A 23,955-nucleotide genomic window follows, 5' to 3' on the forward strand; every position below is an offset into this window, starting at 1 on the left:
AACATGTATTTTTCTTAAACACAACCTTTATTTTACAATTACAATAATGCCAGTCAGTGGACCAATAAAGTTTTTTTTAACAGATTCAAAAAACCCTTTTATAGACCTCTAAGAAAAAGAAAAAGTAAAAAATACCAGCATGCACACCATCCCACTTGTATCAAGGAGGAGTCCACTAAGGGCATGATGGGAACTGCTGCTGCAAAGTCCAAAGCTCTGTTCAGTCCAGAACAGTTTTATAAATTACAAATAAATTAAGACAATCAGCAGAAAATTTAATGCAGACACCGCAGGCTCTCTGTTTGGTCAGTGGTGTGTTTCCAGTTCCACAATGGTCCACTCCCCTTGTGGAGAGGCAGCATCTTCTGGGGAGAAGCTGGTAACAGTGATGCTGGTGGAAGAGTCCTCCATAGGTGAGATGAGCTCTGCCCAGCGCTTGAAGGTCTCTTTTTCAGGGGACAGGATGGCCTGCGAGTCCAGGCAGTCACGGGACAAAGACAGCGTCTGCTTGATAAGGTACTGAGCCAAGTTAAGCTCCTCAGGCACAGGGTTGATGACGCCCAGACTGGACTCGTGGTCTGAGAGAAGCTGCCTGAGCAGGCCCCAGTCCTGCTCTGCAAACTCGCTGCTTTTGTCGCCATCTTCTCTGCGTTTGTCTTCTTCCACCTGTCGTTCACCATCCCTGGCCTTATCCGAGCAGTGCTCAAAGGCCTCCCCCATATCCATCTCGTAAATGGGTGAAAGGATTTTGGATGGCCGGCGGTCATGTTTGCAGCTTTGATCCATTCTGTCACAACCATTGTCCCCTAAAAACAATTGACAACACTGCAAAATGACAATCAGATTCTTCCATTTCTTGGGTTTCCCCCCCCCCATTTCTCAGCTTTCAAATGAAACAATAAACAAAAAGTCAAATAACTGCAGGTTTACCTTTAATGCAGCTGTGCCCTTTTAGTAATAGGATCAACCAGTTCAAGTATCAAAGGACAACAGTTGCTTTAAAGGTAATATACAGCAACAGGGTTTCTTTGAAATGCAGATTTGTATCCACTAGTTCAAGCAAAATGTGTCATGCATCAAGAAACAGACATAAGATATGCATGTAGGTCTCTGAACAGACAGTAAACGCTTTCTACAAAAACAAAATTAATGCAATTATGCTTTGATTGGTAGCAAAAATGTGGAATACTAGCATGTTTTTGGAACAGGCCTTCCTTTTTTTAACAATAAATAAGAAGTAAAAACATTAAACTATAACAATAACTGATGTAAAACAAAACCAAATCTTCCTCCTTTGCATTGGAACAGAAACTCTGATGATGCAGCAGCGATACATGGCCGAACAATGACAGCTACTCTGGACATACGATAACACAAATCCTACTGAACAAAAAAGAGCACATGAAGACACACATGACTAACGGGAATGGCGGGGGGGGAAAAAAAAATTGGATTGATAAATGGATAGACCAGGGCAAATGACACATGAACTAATAACAGCATGCGTTTGTGCAAAATGATACAAAACTTCCCAAAAGGAAGGTTTAAATACAAAAACAGAAGAGAGATGCAAAGGACAAACGCGTCCCAGAATAACAGACTTCTGGAAACCAGTGGCAGCTTTCTCTACTTTGTACAAACATTCTACATATTTGGACTAAAGGGCCCGATAACCATCCAAATTCAAGTCAAGACTTACATTTTTACTGATCACAGTTTTCAAGCGCGGTGCATAGCATTTCAACATGTAAATGCAGAAAACAACTACTGTAAGGGTTAACTGGAAACATTAGCCATCAAAAGAGGGTCAATCAGGTGGCAAACGGCTGGTTAATACACAATAAACCATTTCAATGAACGAAACAAATGATTCTAGTTGAGATTATTCATGCTCAAGTTGATTGGCATGCCACTCTAGTTGATGATAATCTTGTTTTAGTTTCCATTACATACTCACTGATGAAAAACACTAACGGAATATGATTGAAGGTCACATACAAACGATGGGTTTCTGTCAAAAATCCTGTCTGGGTAAAGCTGTACTAGAGGACTTTGTTCATAAAACACTCAAAGATGTGAGCGTTATTTTTAGACCAATTAACAATGAATGCACTTGGTGTGGAAACTCCTTTTTTTTTAATCAAATCCAAAATTAGAAAGAAGCCAGCCAAAAATCAGCAATTACTTCCTAAAAGTATAGAGAACTGCCATTTCTAACGTGCAATAAAAGAAGAATGCTGCTAAAATATGATACAAGTGAGATATGCTTCACATTCAAATTGAATCAAGAGAAAGCTAAATTTAGCCGCAGCAGACAGAAGCAAAACTGAATGGTGCTTTTGAGACTTAAACAATACAAGGAGATCCACCAAAGAGTTCATCTGTAATCTATATATTGGTGTTAAAATGCTGCACAGAGCACCCTAAAGTGTGATCGTTTATCTAGGATGTAAAAATGTCCCATTCTTTCACGACATAACATGAACTGAGAATAATAACACAAAAAAAAAATCTTTTGAAACACACAAAAGTGCCTTTGAAGTGTCATGGAGTCTCTAACAAGGCATCATCTGTCATACCATCAGTGTTAATGTCATCTATGTCGCTGCCACCCGTTTAGTCAGATGAGTTATCGGAACCTGAATGGGTCTGTCTAAAGGTACTTCAGCTTCCACAGGTGTGGAAAACTTCCATTTAAAATCCTTGAACTAAGATGATCTACACGTGTGCAAATACTAGTTACTAAAGTAGTTTTCAGAATATCATTTGTCTGATGGTGGTAAAAAGATCAGTATGCAAAATAAGGTCTAGGTACCAAAACAAAGGAGAATGAATCTTGCAGGGATCAACCAGACCTTTATTTGGAAATTTCTGAAAGATAGGATGGGTTTGGACACGGGGTCTAGGAAGAGGCCATAGATCATACGTTACCTGCTGGAGACTGTGCAGCATGAACAGGAGAGCTGCCTTTTAAGTCTAGATGTAAATCAGCCTTGTTGCTTTCTGACTGTTGGGGCGGGTTTTTGTTTTTCCCTCCATTGTACTGTTCTGCGGGCCGCAGGTCCAGGTGGCTTGGGCGTTCCTGGGGCGTGTCTCTGGGGTCAGAGTCCAGGGCAGGACTGATGGCTTTTGTTTCATTGAGTGGGAGGTGATTGCTCTCCCCCTGCACGGCCACAAGGATCTCTGTAAGGAATACAGGTCTCTCTTTACATTTCTCCTCTTTGTGCTTCAAAAGCTTTTCTTCAGGATGTTTTAGGGGGTGACTCTCTGGGTCAGTGGTGGAGTCAGACTCGAAAACGTCACAGGAAGTCAAAGCTTCGTCTGGTTGCTGAGGTGGAGTTTGGGCTCCACCTTCCTCTGAGCCCAACTCCTCGCATTCCTCAACAGACAGCAAAACTGAGCGGCGGAAGTTAGCGGTGGACTGGTATGCAGGCTGATCGCTCTCCTGCTCCACGGTGTCATCATCAAATGCTAAGTTGACGATTCCCTGAAAATGTGGCGAGGGTTCTGTTGGTGACATCTGAGTCTGAGCCGGAATAACTTCAACCTCAGACTTCTCGTCTTCCGTTTCGTCTTCTTCCTCGTCGTCATCGTCTTCTTCGTCGTCGAAAGAGAGGAGCTGATTGTTGGGAACATTTACTGGATTTGCACCTGCCTCAACTTCTGAGGGCTTCTTTTCCACGGAAACCTCCTCTCTTTGAAACCAGGAGCAAGGTCGCTGTCTCACAGCCTCCTCCTCGCTGGTGGTCTCCGCCTCTCTGCCACGTAAGCGCACGTCAACTCTCAATCCTGACCCAGCTTCGTACATCTTCAACTCCTCTGGGGTGCTGGTGTCACTGCTGCTGCGGCCCAAAAAGTCCGGACAGCGCATGGTGCCACACTTGGACACCCCCCTGTCATTGGAGCAGTCGTCATCCTGGGAGCCTCCAGCGTCATAGTCTTCTGAACGGGGTTTGATGTCGTCCGAGGAAGTGGTGCGAGTACTGCCGGTCTCAGATTCCGGGGTGACCTGATGGTTTATTCCACTCCACAAGTCATCCTGTGGACTACCAGTGCTTCCTATACTGCAGGGAAGGCCCCCCGAGCGTTCTGCACCGCCCCGGGAGTTTGGCACATGTACTCCAGGTGCTTGACCTCCACTGATGGTAGCAGAGCTTAAGCTCTTCTGAGACTGTGCCACTTTGTTCCCCACCGTCTCTTTGAAAGTCTGTGGTACATCAAATTGGACGTGAAGGACGCTCGCAGTTGGCCTAACACTCTTCTCATCTGCTGCGCTGCCGCCCAACTGCACTTCATTGTTTTGGAACAGTGACTCAGCGCCACTTGGATTGGACTGTGTGGACTTTGCAGCAGGTTTCTCAGAGGATTCAGTGACGTCTTTTAGCTGCACAGAATCATCAGTACCAGTGTTAGCTGGTTCCAGCTTGGGTTTACAGCCTTTCCCATTAGTTGCTGCCTTTTCTTTACTTCCAGGTTTTTTGGATGCAGCAGAGGTCTGGGATGTTTTTGGTGCAGCTTTTTCAGAGGATAATTCAGCTCCACTTTTGGCTTTTGGCACAGATTTGGCAGTCGCAGCTGAGTGCTTATTTGGGGTGGAGGAGACTTTTGCCGTTGTAATGTTAGATTTAGGCAGAACTCCGTTTGATGAGTTTGGTTTCGTGATCTTTTTAGAAGCACTGCTTATGGCTCTGTCCGCTACTGAGGATTTCACCACATCTTTGCCGTCTTCTGTCCTTGGGGAGGCGGTCTTTTTTAAAGAAATTCCATGTTTGGAGACTAAAACACCAAAATAAAAAGATGATATGCATGTTTAGTTAGTTTTAGTTAAACAGCGCTTGAATAAAAAAAGGAGGCTGAAATCTCACCGGTCTGGTTGGAGGTGCTTTTTCCCTTGCTGTCTGCTTTTGCTGCAGGTTTCTCTGCTGCAGCAGTCTTAGCTTTAGCAGCATCTCTCACACTACACTTACTGTAGGGACTAAGGAGAAAAGAATAAAAAGCAAAGATTAAAAACACTGACAATGAATCATATGATCACATTGTACATTTAAATCTGAGCCATTTTCCACATATGTAAAGAAAAAAACATAAATAAATGCTTAGCAGGAAGGCAAGTTTTTTTTTATCCTATCAAAAATGATTAAGAGTACATTTTCAGAGAACTTGGGGCTTGTTTTCTTTTTCTTTGTTCTGCAATCAAAGCAACACAGCTATTTTGTGACAACGAGACTGATATTTTTAACATAAAGAGGTTTGTTGGAACGCTCATGTCATTCATGCTATTGTGCTTCAAGTCTGCAGACTACACTCAATTGACTAAAAATACTTTATTTTGTCACTTTTACTTTCTTCTTAACCCCACAAAACCCGCTTACATATATTTTGTAGTTATTGCCATCTGATCTGACACATGAACATTAGGAAACATTTAAGCAAGGGTTAATAGTGTGAGTTTATTACTTTTTAACGCACGCCATGGAAGCCTGAACCGTCCGACGCAAACGAAGTGCGTTAAAAACACATTTCGAAGGCAATTAACCCGCTTATACCATGATCAGTTACAAAAGCCATACATACTAACCAGGTTTTAGTCCTTAATTCTTGTTTTTTTTTCCAATTAGGATCGCTTTTCTCACAAAAAGCGGACTATGTCAGCTCTCAGCAGCACTTTTTTCTGATGTGATATTCTCTTATCAATCTATGGTTAAGGTGGGACCACGGTATTAACCCAACTTAACAGCTTTTTGAGCTTTTTCCTTTGTGAAGTGAACTCACACATCACTTAATGGAATGACAGTTGTGCTGCCTGTGACAGGGAGAGCTGCTTTGGCTGCAACTCTCAGGAAAGCTGGGGCTTTGCTGCCTTCACCACCCTGGGGACATTTCAAAGACGCAGGTGTTGCTGTCTGCAGCACGTTTAAAGCTGAGAACTCGGGGGAAATCTAACTGTACCAAATATGGGGAAGACAGAATGGACACAATGTTACAAAAGTTTGGTTAAAAGATACAGTTTTAAATAATATTTTGAACAAAGTGTTCAATAAATATTAAGGTAACCGCTTTTGAACTGAATTTCTGCTGAATCCAAAATAGGAAAGATCTTACACTCTACGAAGCTCCGCCCATTTGAAAATTTAGTTTTAATATTTTCTATTTTAGTATTAAAGTTTATTAACGTTAACAAAAATATTTTACTGTGAGACTACACCTAAGATTAAATTTTAAAAATGTACATGGAGAATATGGATTTGAACCACAATACTCAGATCATCTAAATTCCTGAAGCTAAAAATCTGTCAAACGTACAGAAAGTCACATGTGAGAAGGTTTTTTTTAACTCATCTTATCCAGCAGATGAGCAAACAAAGGAGCGGACGGCCTTTAGCTTTGAACAGATGTTACTGTTACAATAGGGGGTTATACAGCTTTGGACATACAAGGTGTCTATTTGTATAAACCCCTTCTGTATTTGAGGCTAAACTTTATTTTTAAAAATAAGCATTTCTGAGAGATATTTGAACAAACACAAACATGTCCCACCTGCTGCTCTTTGTTGTGTCTGATTTTTGAGGAGGCCTCGTCTGAGGGGGTTTGGGAGGTGGTTTGGTTTGCTGTTTGGTCTTTGTACCTGAAGAGAAAGTCACATGGGAGGGGTTAGAATCCAGTTCATATCCGAGTTTTCATTCATTCATATTTAAAAAACAAAACAAGGGTGTCTGTTCTACATCAGGATGCTGTGATATTAGTGGATGTTGTGCTGCATTTTGCAGACTGTCATCCTAGTATGAGTAAGTTTGAGGAGGCCAGACAGCATCACCTCAGCTTTGCCAAAGAATCTCATAGAGATCAGAGGAAAGGTGAGCTGATCTCTGAAGCTAGCAGGCAGGAAAGACAGGAGCAGCCCTCTTCGTCACAGCACAGCATTGATCTCACTAATTAGATTGCAGGTCCTTTCAGATAGTTTTAAGCCTGCAGCTGATTTGTTGACACTGTAGCTTGGCTGCAGCAATGCTCTACATTGTAATTGGTGTCGGTCACAGTGATTTATGCAAGGAAGTCAATAAAAGAGCGTAAACCTGGAACAGGGTGGGGGTCAATGTGTGGGCTGCTGGCCCCGTTCTCAGGCGAGGTACTCCCTGACGCAGACAAAGGTCTGGGCTGAGCTCGAGTGCTGGGGGCAGTGGCCTTCCCTGAAGAGTTCTTCTGAGAGTTTGTTGCTGCCTGACTTGGAGGTGTGTGGTTCTGAGGAGACGTTTTGGGCCTTGCTCCTGGGTTTGGCTTCTTTTCGGGCTCTTTAGAACTGCATGAGCTCCTGAGCGCTTCCCGTTTGGCCCTTGCAGCTTCCGTACCGTTGACAAGCGGAGCAGCAGCCGATGCGGTTTTTGCCGCTCCGATCTTATCTCCCGCTTTCTGCACATTCTTTGCTTTGGATGTCTGACTGCCTCCCGGCCTGTTTGCTGTGCCCAGCCCATCCGATTTCATGGCTGATGGAACTCTGTGAGGGGAGGAATTTCTTTTTTGTGAAACCCGCTGGGTCCGGAGCGCTGGAGGACTCTCAGGCAGAGATGTAGGGCATTTCACAGCCTTCGACTGCAGCACAGAAAAGGCACATAAGTCAATAACACTTTTTTAGGACAATCCAGACCAAAAATAAATTTAAAAAAATGAGCACAGCAAGGAAAAATTGGACAATTATACAGTATTTTCTTTACAAGTCAAAGGAGTAATTACACTGACTGGGGTTTACATGTAGAGCACTCCTCTTAACCCACATCTCACCCATCTGAATTACATCACACCCTCACTTTTCAGAGATTCACTGCCTCCTATTTTAGATTACACATCTTTGCTTAAAGAGTGAAACATTCAAAACCCGGACTCACATATAAACAGGCACTCTTCTCCCTTCTTTTTCTTTTACACTTTTACAAGGAAACAAATCATTCAAACAGTAATTTGGTCTTAATCCAGAGGCATTTTCTGACCACCTAAATATGAACCTTTAACCCTTTTTATCCAAACATAGGGAAAAGAGGAAACAACTATTACCTGTGAGCTTGTAAACACAGGCTTTTTACCAAGTCTTCGGTTATCACCTTTATCAATAGCATCTGTCAAAGAAAGATCAAAGCAAGATCAATTCTCCCATAAACCAGTCTGTCCCTCTGCCTTCAAAAAGCATCAACCCTTCATTTCATTTATTTATTTGTTCCTTTCATGAAAATGGATGTCTAAATGTTTACATGTTTGTCTCACATATTGAACATTTTCATGATTAGAAGGGAGCAGAATTGAAGAATACAATTCTTATAATTATCTGCTCCCTTTTAAACATTGCATCCTGTTTACATTTCTCACACCATCACCTGTGCTCAGATTTCACAATATACAGTTCAAATACACAGTAAATACATTCCATTCATTTAATGCATACATTCCAAACATTCCATTCAACAGTCAAGTTTGTACAAACTAATTTGTTTAACTTTATACATCCGTTTAAATTGAATAATATTTTGACAACTTTTTAACTGATTCTCCTGGGAATTCCACATTTTTACCCCTGCTATAGACAAACACTTTTGCTTTAATGTTGTTCGAACAATCTGTTGTTTGAAATCAAATTTTCTCCTATGATTTTCATCTCCTGTGGTGAAAATACAAAGCTTGTGTAAGTCTTCTGGTAAATCTCTGTTTTTGGCTTTAAACATAACTAATAAGGTCTGCAATTCAATTACATTTTTAAGTTTTAATAAACCTGACTTAATGAAAAGTTCATTTGTGTGATCTCTAAAATTAGCTTTATGAATAATTCGAATAGCTCTCTTCTGTAATAGAATTAAGGTCCTTATATTAGTTTCATTTGTATTTCTCCACACTTCAATACAATATGTAAAATAAGGTAAAACCAAAAAGCAATATAACATGTGCATAGTATGACATTGTATAATATATTTAGATTTGTTCAGAACAAAAATGCTCTTGGCTACTTTATTTTTTACATAAAATATATGAGATTTCCATATTAATTTGTCGTTTAACCCTCACTGAGCATGACACAGATTCCTGAAAAGACCTGCCGGTTTTATCTATGACATGACTGAGGGGAGCCGTTCTCTTCATTCACAGATTTCAGAACAGTTCACCCCCTTACCACAATGAATCGAAGCCATGAGTGAAACTGCTCCAGTTTTTTTTTTATTTTAAGCAGAGTGTGTGAAGATGAAGCTTGTTTGGTACAGAAACATGCACACAAACATCCGCCAGATCAATTATTCATGCAAGTGTTCTGGATCAGTTTGTGGTGTATGAGAAGCTTTAACGCATTGACAGAACCACAACAGGCTCAGTCTGAGCTTCAGCTCCTTAAAAAACAAGCATGGCGCATCTGCTACGTCTGTGTGCACTCAACAGACCATGGGCTTAAAAAGGAAATGTGGAATAAAAGCCGCGGATTGACTGAACTGATCAGACTGCTGATGGGAGTCAAATGAATTAGAATTACAAAAGCTGCATGAACGCAGAGGAGGCGGGGTTTTTTTGTGCCGGGCTTTAAACATCAACAACAACAATGGCTGTCTGAGGGAGGGTAAAAAAAAATCTTGAAGAGAAGAACATCTGTGGTTACCTGCTAGGATCCTCGCTCTGTGTTTGGAGGGTAGTGCATCCCATCCCTGTGTGTGGCGAACGGCATAAAAGCTCTGAAGGAGGAAGGTCCAGAGCTGCCCGCGCAGCACGCAAATCTCTCGCCTGAACGGCTGGCGGTAACAGAGAGAGAGAGAGGAGAAGAATGGACAGGGTGCGCAACAGCACGGGCGAATCAGCAGCTGCTTCAAGAACCGCTCGCCATGGCAACAAATACCCTTCCTCCCTAGATCTCCTCGCCCTCCCTCCTCTTCTGCCTGGGTTACAGCGCTTACTCCAGCTCCAGTGAATAAAATGATGTCCCTTCCTGATGCACGTATTCCCGTTTCCACGGCAAAACTCCGGGGGAAGAAAAGCTCCCAGCTCCTCGGCCCTTCTGAGTATAAACATACATTTCTGAAGCAGATGCTCAAGCAGATTAGCAAAAGCTGCTGACCCGCGTCACTCTCTCTCTCTGCCCTAATCTATCCTGCTGTGAAGCTCACTGCTAAAAAGGGTTACATGCTTTAATGGGTTAAGCCAGGTCATCTCACTCTTTAACTTTCCTGCTTACCATCATTTCGCCTGTAATGGTTTGACTGTTTACCAACGATGAAGTTTGCAAACAGAACTTCCCAGAACACTGGATTTTACTGCTTTCAACTGAGAAACGGTGCTTGCACTACTCTCTGATGGACTTTACCAAAAAAGACAAATGGGCACTGCAGCTTTATTAAAACATTCAAACACAAACAAAAACCTCAATGAATTCCTGACAGCCAATTCAAGAAATGATCTTTTATGAAGATTTGTCGAAAGACAAAACCTGGGGCTGTGTCCAAATTTCCTCTTTATTCCCCAACTACTAAAAAACTACAAAGAGCAAGACTATCTGGTGGCCTGGACTTTAAAAGTCATTTGGAAACTGTGCTCCTCAAAAAAAATACAGCTATGACAACAGATTTCCAGAAGTAAAAAAAACTGCTAAAGAACATTTTATGAAAATCATGTGTGAATCCCCTGTGACCTAATGATGAAAAGATGTGGATGGTTTATAAAAATGCAATGCATTGTGGTTTTGTGAGTCATAATGCACACTGGTTTTTCGCAGAGACTTCTGGGAAGTTTTTAGGCCACTGGATTTGGGAATTTCAGATTCAGACAGGACTACAAAATGGCAAACGCACTATTTATCATGCTGTTTACCACCTAGGAGTCATTTTTCCTACAAGTGATGTTTAACACAGTGTGTGTAAACCTGGTTACAGATCACACATACAATGTTGGACTTTTGGGTAAAAAAAGAACTCTGATAAAAAAAAGGAAACCCAATCCTGGTTTTTTTTTGAGCTAACCCTTGTGATAAACTATCCAACTCTACACAATAAACATTCCATAAGAAAAGAATGAAAAGGAATGGAAGTATTTTAGTGTATTTGCATTATTGAAATATTCAAGTTCAAACTTTCTATGGAGGATAATCTGCCCGAGAGCTTCACTGGCTGCAGTGTGCAGTCCGTTTAAATAATCATAAAAAGAAAAAAGAGGCAGACAGACTCTAAATATCTGCTAATAATGAGCTTTTATGTAATCAGAGTTTTTATTTGAAATGTATTCAAAGCAGCAAGTATGTGGGAGTCTGTTTGTGTGGGACCAAACTTAACATTTTCTACCCAAGGAAGGGAATGTGTCTAACTGGACACAACTTGAAAATTTTCCTCTGAGGGGTGTTTTGGGGTCTTTTGTTGGCAGCAGGAAACAGTTATATGCAGACTCATTTTGAAGGGGCGTAATGACATTACTGTACAACTGTCACTGCTGACATAAAAAAACAAGCAGAGTAATCCGAAAAAACTGATGACTCCAATTTTATTTAGTTCCCAATGTAAGAAAACGTTATCTGCACCAAGAAGAATATGAGAAAATGAAGAAACTATTATATAGATAAGAAGGTCACCTCCTCCTGCTGTTCCATGAGAAAGTCCTCCTCCAAAGCATCTCCACACAGATGATGGACTGCAATGAAAAGGCCACAGCAGTTGTCTACAGTCACAACTTCTCTGATGGCCGAACACACCTTCTTCAGCAAAGTTGGTTCTCTTGTCAGCTCTTCTCTCTGCAAGCCAATTCAACACAAAGAAAGAAGAAACCACTGAGCTGAATAAAGGTGTGCTCTTCAGAGTCACTAAAAGACTGGACACATCTCCTTCTTTACCCTCAGGAGGTCCCGGAACGCCTGAGTGTGGATGACCCGGGGGAGGTGCTGTACAATGACCTGTAAGCTCCTGTCCTGGAGCTCTGTGGCCAGGCACCTCACCTGCTGGGCCCATTTCACCTCAGGGAGGCTGCCTATGAGCTGCTCTGTGCCGCACAGCACCGTCACCACGTTCTGCACGGTCTGGAAGAAAACATCCAATACCCCAAACAGGAGCACAGAAGTGGGTCAAAGGAACAGCAGTCGTCATAGACGTTCCATCAAAACATCCTGCCTACTGCACAATGGAGGAGGGACAGTGGACAGCGTTGTCTGCAGTGGACACAAGGCTACTATTCTCAGGATAAAAAATCTCAGTTACCATTTCCAGGCCTGGGGCTCCTTTTATGTCTGTATGAACATCTTCTGCCAGACTTCATTCTTGAGAATTTAATAAAAGTTATCATTGATTCCATCATGTTCATTTGTGCTTCCTGTGGAAACCCAGCTGCACCAGCTGCAGACAGCTGTTCGCTCCTATTCGCGCAAGGCAAGGATGGGAACTCACCATTGTTTCAGTGACAGACGTTAAACAGGCTTTCTGCAGCTCCGGGGACAAGAGGGAGAAGTTCCTCTCACACCAGGCCTTCACATAATGCTCAGCAACCCATCTGAAATCACAAGTGGGGCGTCCAAAAGCACTGATCATTCATGTCACATTAGTTTGGTCAGTTTGCAATTAGAACAGCCAGAAGCAGTGTCCTCTCTGCAGGCTGATCTTCAGGAAGTCCTGGAAGTCCAGGCCAGCAGAAACTTGCATGCAGGAAATTGCAGCAAGAGAAACCATGAGAATCTCATTAATGCTCTGCTGCACACGCCACGTGAGGCTCATCAAAGCGCGCTCCTGCACTCGCCCAACACTTCACTGCCTTGACCTACATTCTGCATTCTGCAGCAGCATCCTGCTTTTCCCAGAAGCCCAAACGCCGCAGACCGGGCGCCAACAACACATCTAATCACACACCCAAAGATTCACAGAGCAAAAGTAACCACTTTAAAGTTGAAAGAAATCCATCATCAGCAGTAAATATGATTAAAGTAATATTAGACTCCTTTTCCTTGTTCATTTTTTAAGGTTATACTGGAGCAACACAATCCTGAACCCCCATGTAGGATTTTTCAGAGAATCTTTAGGTGAATTATGAATTATTAGGTGATTATCTGAAAATAAACATAATTAGAAAACACAAAGTGCACGACATGATAAAAACAAAGGTGCTTTGTTTTGATTGAAAAAACATCACTAAAATATCAGTCTACCAATACCAGACAGGTACTTTAATTGCACAAAAACAAAAAGTCTTTTTTCCAAATGTCCAGGAATGCTGGTTTTTAGGGAATGTTCAGCTTTGATCCGGGAAAAGCTCCTATCTGACTCCACATGGATGATCCTGAAGCAAAGTGAGGGCTGGAGCTGCATGAAGACACGTACCTCTTGCATTGCATGTGGAGGTTTTGAAGGCCTAAGACGTATGTGAGCGAGAGGCACTCCAGGATTGTTCTCTGAACTGCATCGACGGGCTGAAAGCACAGGATGAATGCATTTACTGCTCGTACCATTCTCTGATGAAACAAGCACATGCTATCAAGCGCTAAAGAAAAGTTTAGTTTGAAGTTGACTAGAAAAACAAACAACGAATAAAATATTGATCATATCAGCGGAAAGATTTTTACATCACAAAAAATGAAAATTATAAATCCATTTTAAATGAAAATATAAGAAGTAAATTGAGATCAAATCAACTTTTTGACATTGATCCCCAGTCATTTTCAGGAATTTGGCATATATACATGTTATAAATATGATTTCTCTGACATCAATAGTTTCCTAATTATTATACAAAAAAAAACATTAAAAATATGCTATTTGTCAGTAATTTGCTTCATTCGTATGAATGACTAACCTTGGGGAAGAAGCGGCAGTATTCTCTGGTAAAAACCATCTCCACAACATCTTTCAGCCCCTCTAGACCCAACATGTCTGCAGCCAGGACCACCTGACTGACGGACAGAGGAAATCACATCAAGAACAGATTTTTCTGTGCAGTTCAGGTCTCTGAAAAAAACTCTCATCTTTCCAAACATGTTGGTCTAATTTTCAGCCAAAACAACTTTCCAATACGGACAACTACAAGGTAATGTTTTCAACCTTTTGCCTTAATAAAAAGAGCTTAAATTAGTATATTTTTCATGCAGAATGTATATCAGATCTTCTAATTGGAAAAGAAAAAAGCGTTTTTACCTAGAAAATAAATCATCCAAAACAGAGTGAAGGATTTCCGTTATTAATTATTAAGTCAATCTCTGTGAAATGTCACCTGTGACAGCAGTGATTGTTTCTTATGTCAAGCTTGATGAGTTCATTTGAACAGATATTAGACATGTACTTTTGCTAAGATTTGAAGTTACCTGGCATTTGCTCCACTGGGCAAATCCACAATGGCTCCATAAATGAACTGGAGCAAAATTTCCATCTCATCCGGCCCCAAACTGCAAAAAGAAAAACAAAGAAAAAAAAAGAATTTAATGAAACAGGTAGGTCAGAGACTGAAAACCAGCATAGACATGTCAACAAATCCAAAAATCCTGCTGCAGTTCATACATGCACCTGCACTGGCAGAAAAAGGGGCGACATGTGACGTACTGCAAACGTGATCAACAAGGCAAAACATTAACCTGTGCTGTAAATTCAGACCTGTAAGGGCCATGTTCTCCAGAGGAGCAGGTGGTTTGCTGATCTGCTGTTTCACACTCACCCTTGCAAGGTGATGCACTGTCTGAAACTTTCCATCCAACTTCCAGTGAGCATGGCTCTGAAGTACTGGGAGCGTGCACACAGAATCGCCCTGGAAACAAAAAAAGCAGAGGCTCATGCCAGGGTTTCACTTCATCTGCTGGAGCTGTGTGTTCTGGGGTGGTTTATATCAGAATGTCTTTCAGTTTCAACAGCAAAACACAACATTCTAGAAGTTTTAACTCAGTGGAGATGACAGTCAAATCAAACTTTCCCTAAAACCTCCTTAGAAATGCTTCCTTCTCGGGACTCCACGCCCATACAGAATCTCTCTTATAGAAAAATATTTTACAGGAGGCAACCAAGTCCCTAAAATGTAGCTGTTCATAGTTAAACACCTTCTTACAGGTTTCTGTTAGCATTACAAATGCATTCTCACCATCAGCTGGAACAAAAACTTGCAAATTTCCTCTTAAATGTTAAAAAGTTTCTGCAGCATTATGTTCACCAACTGCAGCTGGAACCTTAATCACTTTATTATATTGGCCAACTATATATACCTAACACAAAGCTTACAGTTCCTATATTCCCTTTCATGTATGTAATAGATTCCTGAATGCCTCATAGCCACCGACTCCCCTGTGTGAGACACTCACGTGACATGAGAACATAAAGTGATTTGGATACAGGCCGTGGAAATGATCTTAGACCATTAATTGATTTATTCATTCATCTTCTAATCCGTTTTTACCCTTTCAGGGTCACGGGGCTGCCGGAGCCTATCCTGCCCACTTGCGGTTGAAGGCAGGGGACAACCTGGACAGGTCGCCATTCTGTCGCAGGGCCACAATCAAACACCCATTCACACCTATGGACAATTCAGAGTGACCAATTAACCTATGAAGCACGTGTTTGGACGGTGGGAGGAAGCCAGAGTCCCCGGAGAAAACCCACGCATGCACGGGGAGAACATGCAAACTCCAAAAAGAAAGCCCCCCCCCCCAATTGCTGTTATGTTTCCCAGATGGGACTTGAACCAGGGGCCTTCTTGCTGTGTGGCAAGAACGCTAACCATTGCCCCACATTGATTTATAGTCATGGAGTAAAATGAGCTTTTGTGGAATTGTGCTTCTGCAGTCAGAAAGAGGCCATAAGGACACAAACACATGAATAAAACTTAGGCTTAACTCCTTTTTGACATAGTGGTTAATGTTCATACATGTTTGAATGTCTCACTTCTCTTTTGGAAAAATAAAATGACAGACATTTAGAATCTCCTTTAAAATAAGAAGTCTGAATTGCATAATGCCTCACACCAAACCCTTTGAGGGTTTTGTCAAAGGGTCATTTTGATGGTTACTAGCTTGTGCAGCACCTTTGGAGCATCCCTTTTGTCCACATGCACGCACATTAATTGGACATCATGCAGTGTTTTGTGTTCGCTTCATGTCTCCTGACACTGATGTTTCAAAAAGTCTTCAATCTGCTGACATGAACTATTACCTGTGACAGGAGAAGACCTGCTCTCCTACTTGGATGGTAATGTCACACTGCTCCCCCTTGTGGTACAGATCCAGCAGGTCAGCACCAAGTCCAGAGGCCGGCTCGAGGACAGCAGCGCCTGGATGGAAATTCAGACGGATGATGAGGAACGACAGGAGGTTGAAAGTTCCCTTTAATCTAATGCAGTCACATTTAGGGTTTTCCGAATACAGTAAGAAAAGAAAACTGTGGTGGTGCTAAATCACAAGCCATCTGAGGATGGGTTAGCAACAACAACAAAGAAATAAACAGATGCAGAAGAGTAATTAGAAATAAAGGCCTCACTTGTTTACCTAAAGCAGGCGGACTGTGAAGGGCGGCTGGCTCTGAATTTAGATCTAAAGTTGCTTCAGTCGTCTGCACACTCTGGTCTGCTGTGTACACTTGCCTGCAGGAGTCAAACCAATCAATCAATCAATCAATCAATCAATCAATCAATCAATCAATCAATCAATCAATCAATCAATCAATCAATCACATTTGTACAGTTTTATTAAACACTTAGGAATTTCAGCCAGACAACCTAACTTAGCATGATTGTGCTAAAGAACTACACTTCATTGCCTAAATATATCAATATATGGCTCCAGTATGATGACATCTGACATAAAGAAAAAAGATGACTTCACCTACAAACAAGTAAAATGATCCATTTCCTTTAAAGCCACAACCATCACAGACCATTTAAACCTATACTTGCACCCAAAACTGCACTCTGACCTCAGCCACATTGTTTGTTTGTCATTCATTTTTTCTGAATCTGATGTGTAACCCCTAGATGCCAAATATACCATAAATATACCGGTACTATAGTTTATAACAAGTTAAATCCAGTTTTCCATCACCAATGCGAGTAACTGAAAGAAAAACACTCAGATGAATGCGTTTTGAGACAGTGGATAAGAAACTACAGATCAATATGTTTCATCAAAGAAGGAAAGTTCCTTCTTGTGTGAAAGTAGCAGAGGACAGAAATATTTGATGCATGCAACTAGAAAAAACTCGAACCAAAAGAAGAAAAACTGAATGCAGTTTTTGACCTCACACACAGAGCAAAAAAAAATATCTGTAACACAACAACCCTAATTTTTTAATCACAAATGAGAGAATGACTCTTCAAAAGATTTAAAGTCAGAAGTGGAAATTTCTCATTTGATCATTGAAACATAAGTGAGCAGTTCAGCGCGCCCCCTGCCAGCCAGACAGGGAACTGCAGGCTGCTTCAGAGAGAATAAGATATTACAAAAAGATGCAGCTTTTCTTTTTCTTTATTAATATGATCAAACAACATATGAAAACAAATTTAGGACAGACTGTGAAGGGAGTTTAAAGATGTTCCACAGCAGAATGAAGGATTTTAGAAAAACACACCTCTGCTCGCATTAAAGCCAAGTTTAAGAGGTTCAATCTAGCCTCCTCCATAACTGCAGATTTGCCTTTCAGCACTATTAAATTGCAGTTTATTCAAACTGAACACATTAAACCAATGAAAAACATTTAGATCTTCAAATATTTATACCATAATATGACAACTGATGAATCATGATAGTGCTAGACTATGTGGGAGATCAGTGCGGAGGATACTGTTACCATGTCAGCCAAAAGAAGAATAATGAGAAATGTCATGTCAAATTCTACTGTTTATTATCTCGGTTATAACATGGATAACACAAAAAAACTAAGTGGCAGAGGTGCTGTGTTTCTGCCAATAAATTGTTATTTTTTTTGGACCAAACATCCTGAGAACTCACTTGATTTAATGTTTAGCTTATCGGGTGAAATGAAGGATGCTAACAGGTTACAGTAAACATCTGAAATACTGCAGGCCTTAAAGTGCTCACCGAAGAAAATCTTTGAGTGCAGGAAGTTCATAGTTGGGCAGGTGGATGATGGCTGGATCTTTGGGCGTCTGTCCCATCAGAAGATGAGGAGCTCTGGCTAGCAAGACAGGTCTGTGAGCCCGGACCGAACCCGATGCTGTGTGCAGGCAAACGTCTGTCTCCAGCTCCTCCTGCAGCAGCCTGGAACAAAAAACCAAATGATAGAAGAACTCAGCTTTTGTGTCAACATTCAAACATTGTACTGCTGAAGCTTGTTATTACGATTATAACCAAAACGGCAAAAAAAACAGAGTCTCCAAGTCAATTCCTAAAATGATTGAGAAGTTAAAATTTTAGAAGTTCCTAAAGTCCCACTCCAATCTTTTTTGGATGTATTTTAAAAGTGTTCCCTGTGGTTTTATCTATGATTATGTTTTTAGCCATAATAAAAAAAAACTGTTGTTTCTAGGACATAGTTTCTGCAGAGCAGCAGCAGCAGTTCTTCAGAAACTTGCCTCTGAGTTGTGGATGGGACTGTTAGCACAGAGTAATCCTGCTCTTACGTCCAGTCAGCCCTCTGTTTGCACTCTCTCCCACTAGCCCCTCAAACCCCCAACCTAACATTACTGTTTCAACAAAAACGGCGAGGAATCTTAAAGCTATCCAGCTGAACAGTTTTGAAGCAGATTCCAGCTTGGTCGAGGAAAACAACAATGTTCCTGCATCTATTTGCCTGCAAACGGATGAATCCAAACGGAGCGGAGCAGGGAGCTTATGGCCCACCCATCGTAGTTTCTAGGCAGTGACGTGCAGTCAGGAGAGGCAGGTGAGGCACAGCCTCACCTGTCATTATGGGAAGAAAAGAGAAAAAATAAATTCAATTATTATATTTAATCAGTAAGTTGTGCTTTGCGGTCATTTTCCATTTAAATGTACCATTTTTGGGTGTTTTTTCTTTTCAAAATCGCTGAATTCCCGCATTTGCCGTTCAGATACTAAGTGACCTGCGATGAGGCACCAGCCCGCTGAGCCTCACCTTGGATTGCGCAATACCTATGCAGTCAGACGGTACTGCTGTCTCTCTGTATGTCGGTTCAATCACTTGTACTATATGAGCTGAGTTTAAATAATTTAGCAGATGTACATGATGCACAGTGCTTGTTTTTATAAATAACTGTATGTGAGGGACGTGTTTCTTGTGCTGAGCGCTAAACGACGGCGAAAAAGCCGCTGGGTGAGGCCAGACATTCTCGTGCCTCATGTTGCAGTTCTCGTGCCTCATGTTAGGGGGCGCCGGTGAGCCCTGAGATTATGACGCTAAAAATACTAGAAGAAGTGATAGCAAGCGGCAAGTCATTTTCTTCAGAAGGAGCGGCGTATGGACTTTATTTACAACTAAAGGTAAGACGATAATAACGTTTGTGCTTTTTTCTATGCTGCAGTTTGTATATGAAAAAAAACATGTTGAAATTATATTTTAAACAAAACGTTAACTGTTGTCAATCAAATGGTGAATAAGTTACTCAGTTATTTATACTCATGGTTCATATGTTTGTAAATCTGACTGATGACGTCAGTGCCTCACCAGCCATTAACCTCACCGCACGTCACTGTTTCTAGGTCACAACTAGTTCGGTAAAAGTTAGAAAGATATTTGCAGATTTGGACTTCCAGCTCAATAACTCTTCTAATAAACGTTCAAATGTGATAGCGAGTATCTCAATCACTTTGTATTAAAAAATAGAGTGACCAACAAATGCATTTTAAAAGAAAAAAGATTGGGTTTTTTTGCCAATTATTGAGAAGATTTCTCTTTGAGCTGTAAAATGCAGACACAGCAGGGAGACGGCTACAAAGAGCAAGCTCAGAGACATAGAAACATTCTGTTAAAATCAATAGTCTCTCAAAATAAATGTATGAGCTGGTAATGAAGACTCGTCAGCATAATCTTTCTGCAATAAATATTTTGTGAGAAAGTCCATCTTTATTTTTTTCTTCCATTTTCAATAGAGATGCGATTCATAATGAAGGTGCTCAACAGCTCTGAAGCTATTGAAGCTAATGTCCCCAAACGTTCTGTACTAATCATGACCCTATCGTCCAACTACAACAAAGACTATGTCAGAAATTCACTTTGTTTAGTTTTAGAAACTTTTTTTCATATAAATATTAATTGAATTCTTGAGCCTGGAAGTCTGAATCTGCAGAAATCTTTTTCTGACTTTACCAAACTGTCATCACAACTGAATTTCTCAAAACCATATTTTTGTCTGCTCCTGATTTACATTGATTTGAATAAAGAAATCAAAAATGCTATTTTAATCTTAATACTCTTTAAATATGCCCTCCATCATCAGAAAAATGCTACAAGAATATGTAAAAAACACAAAACAATTCATTTTTTTGTTATTGAAGTGAGCCTTTAAACCGTTGAAGTCACAGAAGTTTCCATTGAGAAAGAAGCCGATTCCCTTATTTTACCAGTTTTACGTTTTCAATTTAATACGACTTTTAATTAGGGCTAAGATATGGAAAAAACTAGCGACATGCGATATTAGTGATCAATATTGCAATGACAATTTAACCTGCGATACATGAACAAATAGCAAAACAACCAAAAACATCATTTTCATTTTACTCCAAGAGTTTAATTTAAATAAGAGTTATAATTTGATTCCTTAAATACTTTAAGCTGCCATAAGCATGTTTTAAGCACATTTAAGGTAACCATTTATTGCTATTTTCGCCGTCTTTTGCGATAGGCATATTGCACAGCTTGATTTTGCGATAAAGATAGATTTGCGATTTATCAATTTTTTTTTTAAACAAAAAAAATCTAAAGATATGAGGAGAAGAAGATTTTGCAGAAGGTAAAAACACATTTCTACATGACATTTACAAACAAACCTGGCGGATTTATGATGACAATGTAACTCTCTGAACACGGTGTGCTCACATCTTACCTTTTCAGGTCTGCAGACAGAGCAGATGACAAGCATTTCTTCAGCTGCTCTTTGTATTTACGCTCTTTGGCCTGAAACTCCCTGGAAGCCTCAGTGGTGATCATGGCTGGTTGTGTTCTAGAACAGAGATCCAGGAAAACTTTAGAAGCAGTTTATCCCCAAAGAGATGATCTACCAGGAACCCGGGACATTCCCAGAGGGGAATTCTAATGAAGCCTTTGTTATTTATCAGCACACACACCCATGACCCCGGATTCACGTGACTTCCCATCGTCTGTTGGGAGATTGCTTTCATATTCATATCTGGCACACTTGTCCCCCCCCCCCCCTCCCCTCCCTGACGGTACCACAGGCTTAACCATAGACATTTACTTCTCGTTCTTAATGTTAAACTTTTTTTTTTTTAAGTTTTCGGTCCATGATCTGTACTTTAAAAACAACTTAAAATGATTAAAACCCTTTTCAGTTTGCTAGTAGTATTAGTAACATTCAAAACGGAATAATACTCAAAAACATGTTTGTTTGTTTTTGAGAAGATTTACGGGTAACGATGGATACTAAAACATTAAAGTCACTGACTGACCAACATAACGCATCACAACTAGCATACATATACCCGTCTCTGCGCTGCTAAAAGAACATCTTAGGTGCTAGCAGGCTAGTGCTAACGAGGCTGAGGGAGATAACCGTTGGCTATCTTTTTTCAACATAACGTCCGGACGCCCTGTACAGGCGCGCGAGCGGACACTGTGGCCGTTGAAAAGTGGACATGAGCGCGTGAAAGGAGAATGTGCGCGGCGCAGGGATGCTGACCGGACATCAGCGCTGCACGCGGTGCGGACTGACAGGCTGCTGCTGCGCGCTGGAAATCCTCATCAGGTCTCCTTTCCAGCGTTATCCTCTGTTTTCCTTGACCTCATTAGCAAACGTCACGGGGTAAAGGTGAGGAAGTGGGAGGGCTCCCAAAATGAGGGCTCCTCAGCAATGTTTTTTTTTAAGACTCCGACTCCACCCTCTTCTTCCTACGTAAACAATGTGCGACAGCCCTAAATGACTGTGGCAATGAGTTATATCACTAGAGGAGACACGCCCGCTGTAGAAGCCTGGCCGACGGTGGCGGAGCGCGACGCCATCTTGGTGAGGTCGACGACGCCCACATGACAATGATTTCTATAGCCTTTGGTGGCATCTAAGTAGCTTTTATATAATTTATATATATATTCATATTTCTATATACTTGTGCAAATAAATAAATATATAATATATGTATATAATTTTTATATATAAATACATCATTTGTTGCTGTTAAATAAGAGAAACAGTCAGCCTTAAAAGCTCAAACTTTAATGAAAAATGCATTGTTGCAGGACTTCTTATAAATAAATAAAAATTACAAAGAATTTTTGAAAATAATTTTTAAACATTTCAAAGTTTTAGACCTCTTTGACATGTAATTTAGATTATTTAGAAAAGCCCAACAATACTTCAATAATAATAATAAATAATAACAATATATAAATAATAAGTCAATAATAATATTAAATGATAACAATATATAAACAATAAGTCAATAATAATAATAATGATGAATCAATGATAATAATAATAAATCAATAGTAAGTCAATAAAAATATTAAATGATAACAAGAAATCAATAATAAGTCAATAATAATAATAATAAATAACAATATATAAATAAGTCAATAATATTAATGATGAATCAATAATAAATAATAATAATAAATCAATAGTAAGTCAATAATAATATTAAATGATAACAATAAATCAATGATAGTTCAATAATAATATATGATAATAATAAGTCAACAATAAGTCCAAAAGTCAACAACAGATTTTCCCCTTTAAAAAGAAACAAAAAACAAAAGAAAAACAATTGATTTACCCCACTGATTCATGTGAGTGATCAGTTTGTGTAACATAGATGGTATGGTGTCGGATTTCAAGCAAACAGTCTGGCCTCTTATCAAAATCTGTTTCCCCAAAATCTTTTGAACATAGCCAAACTGTATTGCTAGTTGGTAACTACAGTGATCCATCTGGGTTAGCTCTTTTTATTGCTAAGGCCCACTTTTTCCTTAAGTCTGAATCCATTAGAAAACCTGCAAGAAAAGTTCAGTCACTGAGTCAGAAATGTATAAATCTATATAACTATATTAGCCTAGTCCTAGTATACTGTTTATAGGTTTAACTAAATAAAGTTTACATTTATGTCGACAGCAAATTATACGTACATCATGCAGCATGTTCATAATAGCCTTGCAGCATCATGCATGTCAACATGTGTTCTATTAATAAAGCCCCTCCAGCAGTAAAAGAAAAAATTATAGTTCTTACCTGTGAAATGTTCTCCCTTCCTCCTTTGTGGACTCTGATTTTGGCAGTTGAAACTTGAACAATGAACTGGCATTTTGCAAAAAATGAGTTCACATGCATGCACTGCAGCAGTAACTTGACCTCACCAAGATGGCAGTGCTCTCCTCCCATGAGGAATCACGTGATGTCTCCTCTAGTGATATAACTCATTGGACTGTGGCAACAACTTTTTATTTTTATTGAAGCAAGTATTTCACAAACAATTACGGCATATATGTAAACGACATCAATATCAATGATGAGACAAAGGTAGATGAAAACAAATATAACTAAAAAAAAGGGGGGACCTATTTCAAAAGTTGAAATAAATCAAATAAATTCGACAATGTCTGGGCATTCTTGTGTTTCATGTAATGTAAAGATTTAGAGAATAGTTTGAGATAGTTTAATTATCTATCAATGTGAGGTATGACCTTTAAGAATTCACAATTGTGTATAAAATTCTTTGTAATCACAATCAATACGTTAAATAAAGTCCAGATTTTTATCAATTAATTGATATTGAATTTTAATGGCATTTCAATTTAAAGGGGTTTATGATGATATTTTTTGTTTTCAGCCAATTATGAAAAGAAGACCTAGAGTCTTTTACATGCATACATTCAAAGAAACGATGTTCCACGGTTT

At 40.1% G+C, this 23,955-nt stretch overlaps 1 protein-coding gene across 2 annotated transcripts; it reads right to left on the bottom strand.

The window, feature by feature from the left end:
- Positions 1-6: 6 nt before the first annotated feature.
- On the bottom strand, positions 7-21,938 carry LOC101175311 (uncharacterized protein KIAA1107). 2 transcript variants are annotated; one of them, XM_011474301.3, is made up of 19 exons: positions 21,748-21,938; positions 20,935-21,051; positions 17,993-18,172; positions 16,445-16,539; positions 16,113-16,230; positions 14,632-14,721; positions 14,285-14,365; positions 13,780-13,876; positions 13,308-13,396; positions 12,384-12,486; positions 11,837-12,019; positions 11,579-11,737; positions 9,626-9,755; positions 8,047-8,108; positions 7,074-7,587; positions 6,538-6,625; positions 4,866-4,975; positions 2,932-4,776; positions 7-806 (listed from the first exon to the last, which is right to left on the bottom strand). In XM_011474301.3, the coding sequence occupies exons 2-19, from the start codon at positions 21,036-21,038 to the stop codon at positions 307-309; spliced, it is 4,548 nt and encodes a 1,515-aa protein (XP_011472603.1). In that variant the 5' UTR covers positions 21,039-21,051; positions 21,748-21,938; the 3' UTR covers positions 7-306. The 2 variants fall into 2 exon arrangements, with proteins under 2 accessions (XP_011472603.1, XP_011472602.1); XM_011474300.3 differs by having other exon boundaries at positions 21,551-21,938.
- Positions 21,939-23,955: the final 2,017 nt, after the last annotated feature.

This window comes from Oryzias latipes, chromosome 4 (genome assembly GCF_002234675.1).
Source record: "Oryzias latipes chromosome 4, ASM223467v1".
NCBI lineage: Eukaryota > Metazoa > Chordata > Actinopteri > Beloniformes > Adrianichthyidae > Oryzias > Oryzias latipes.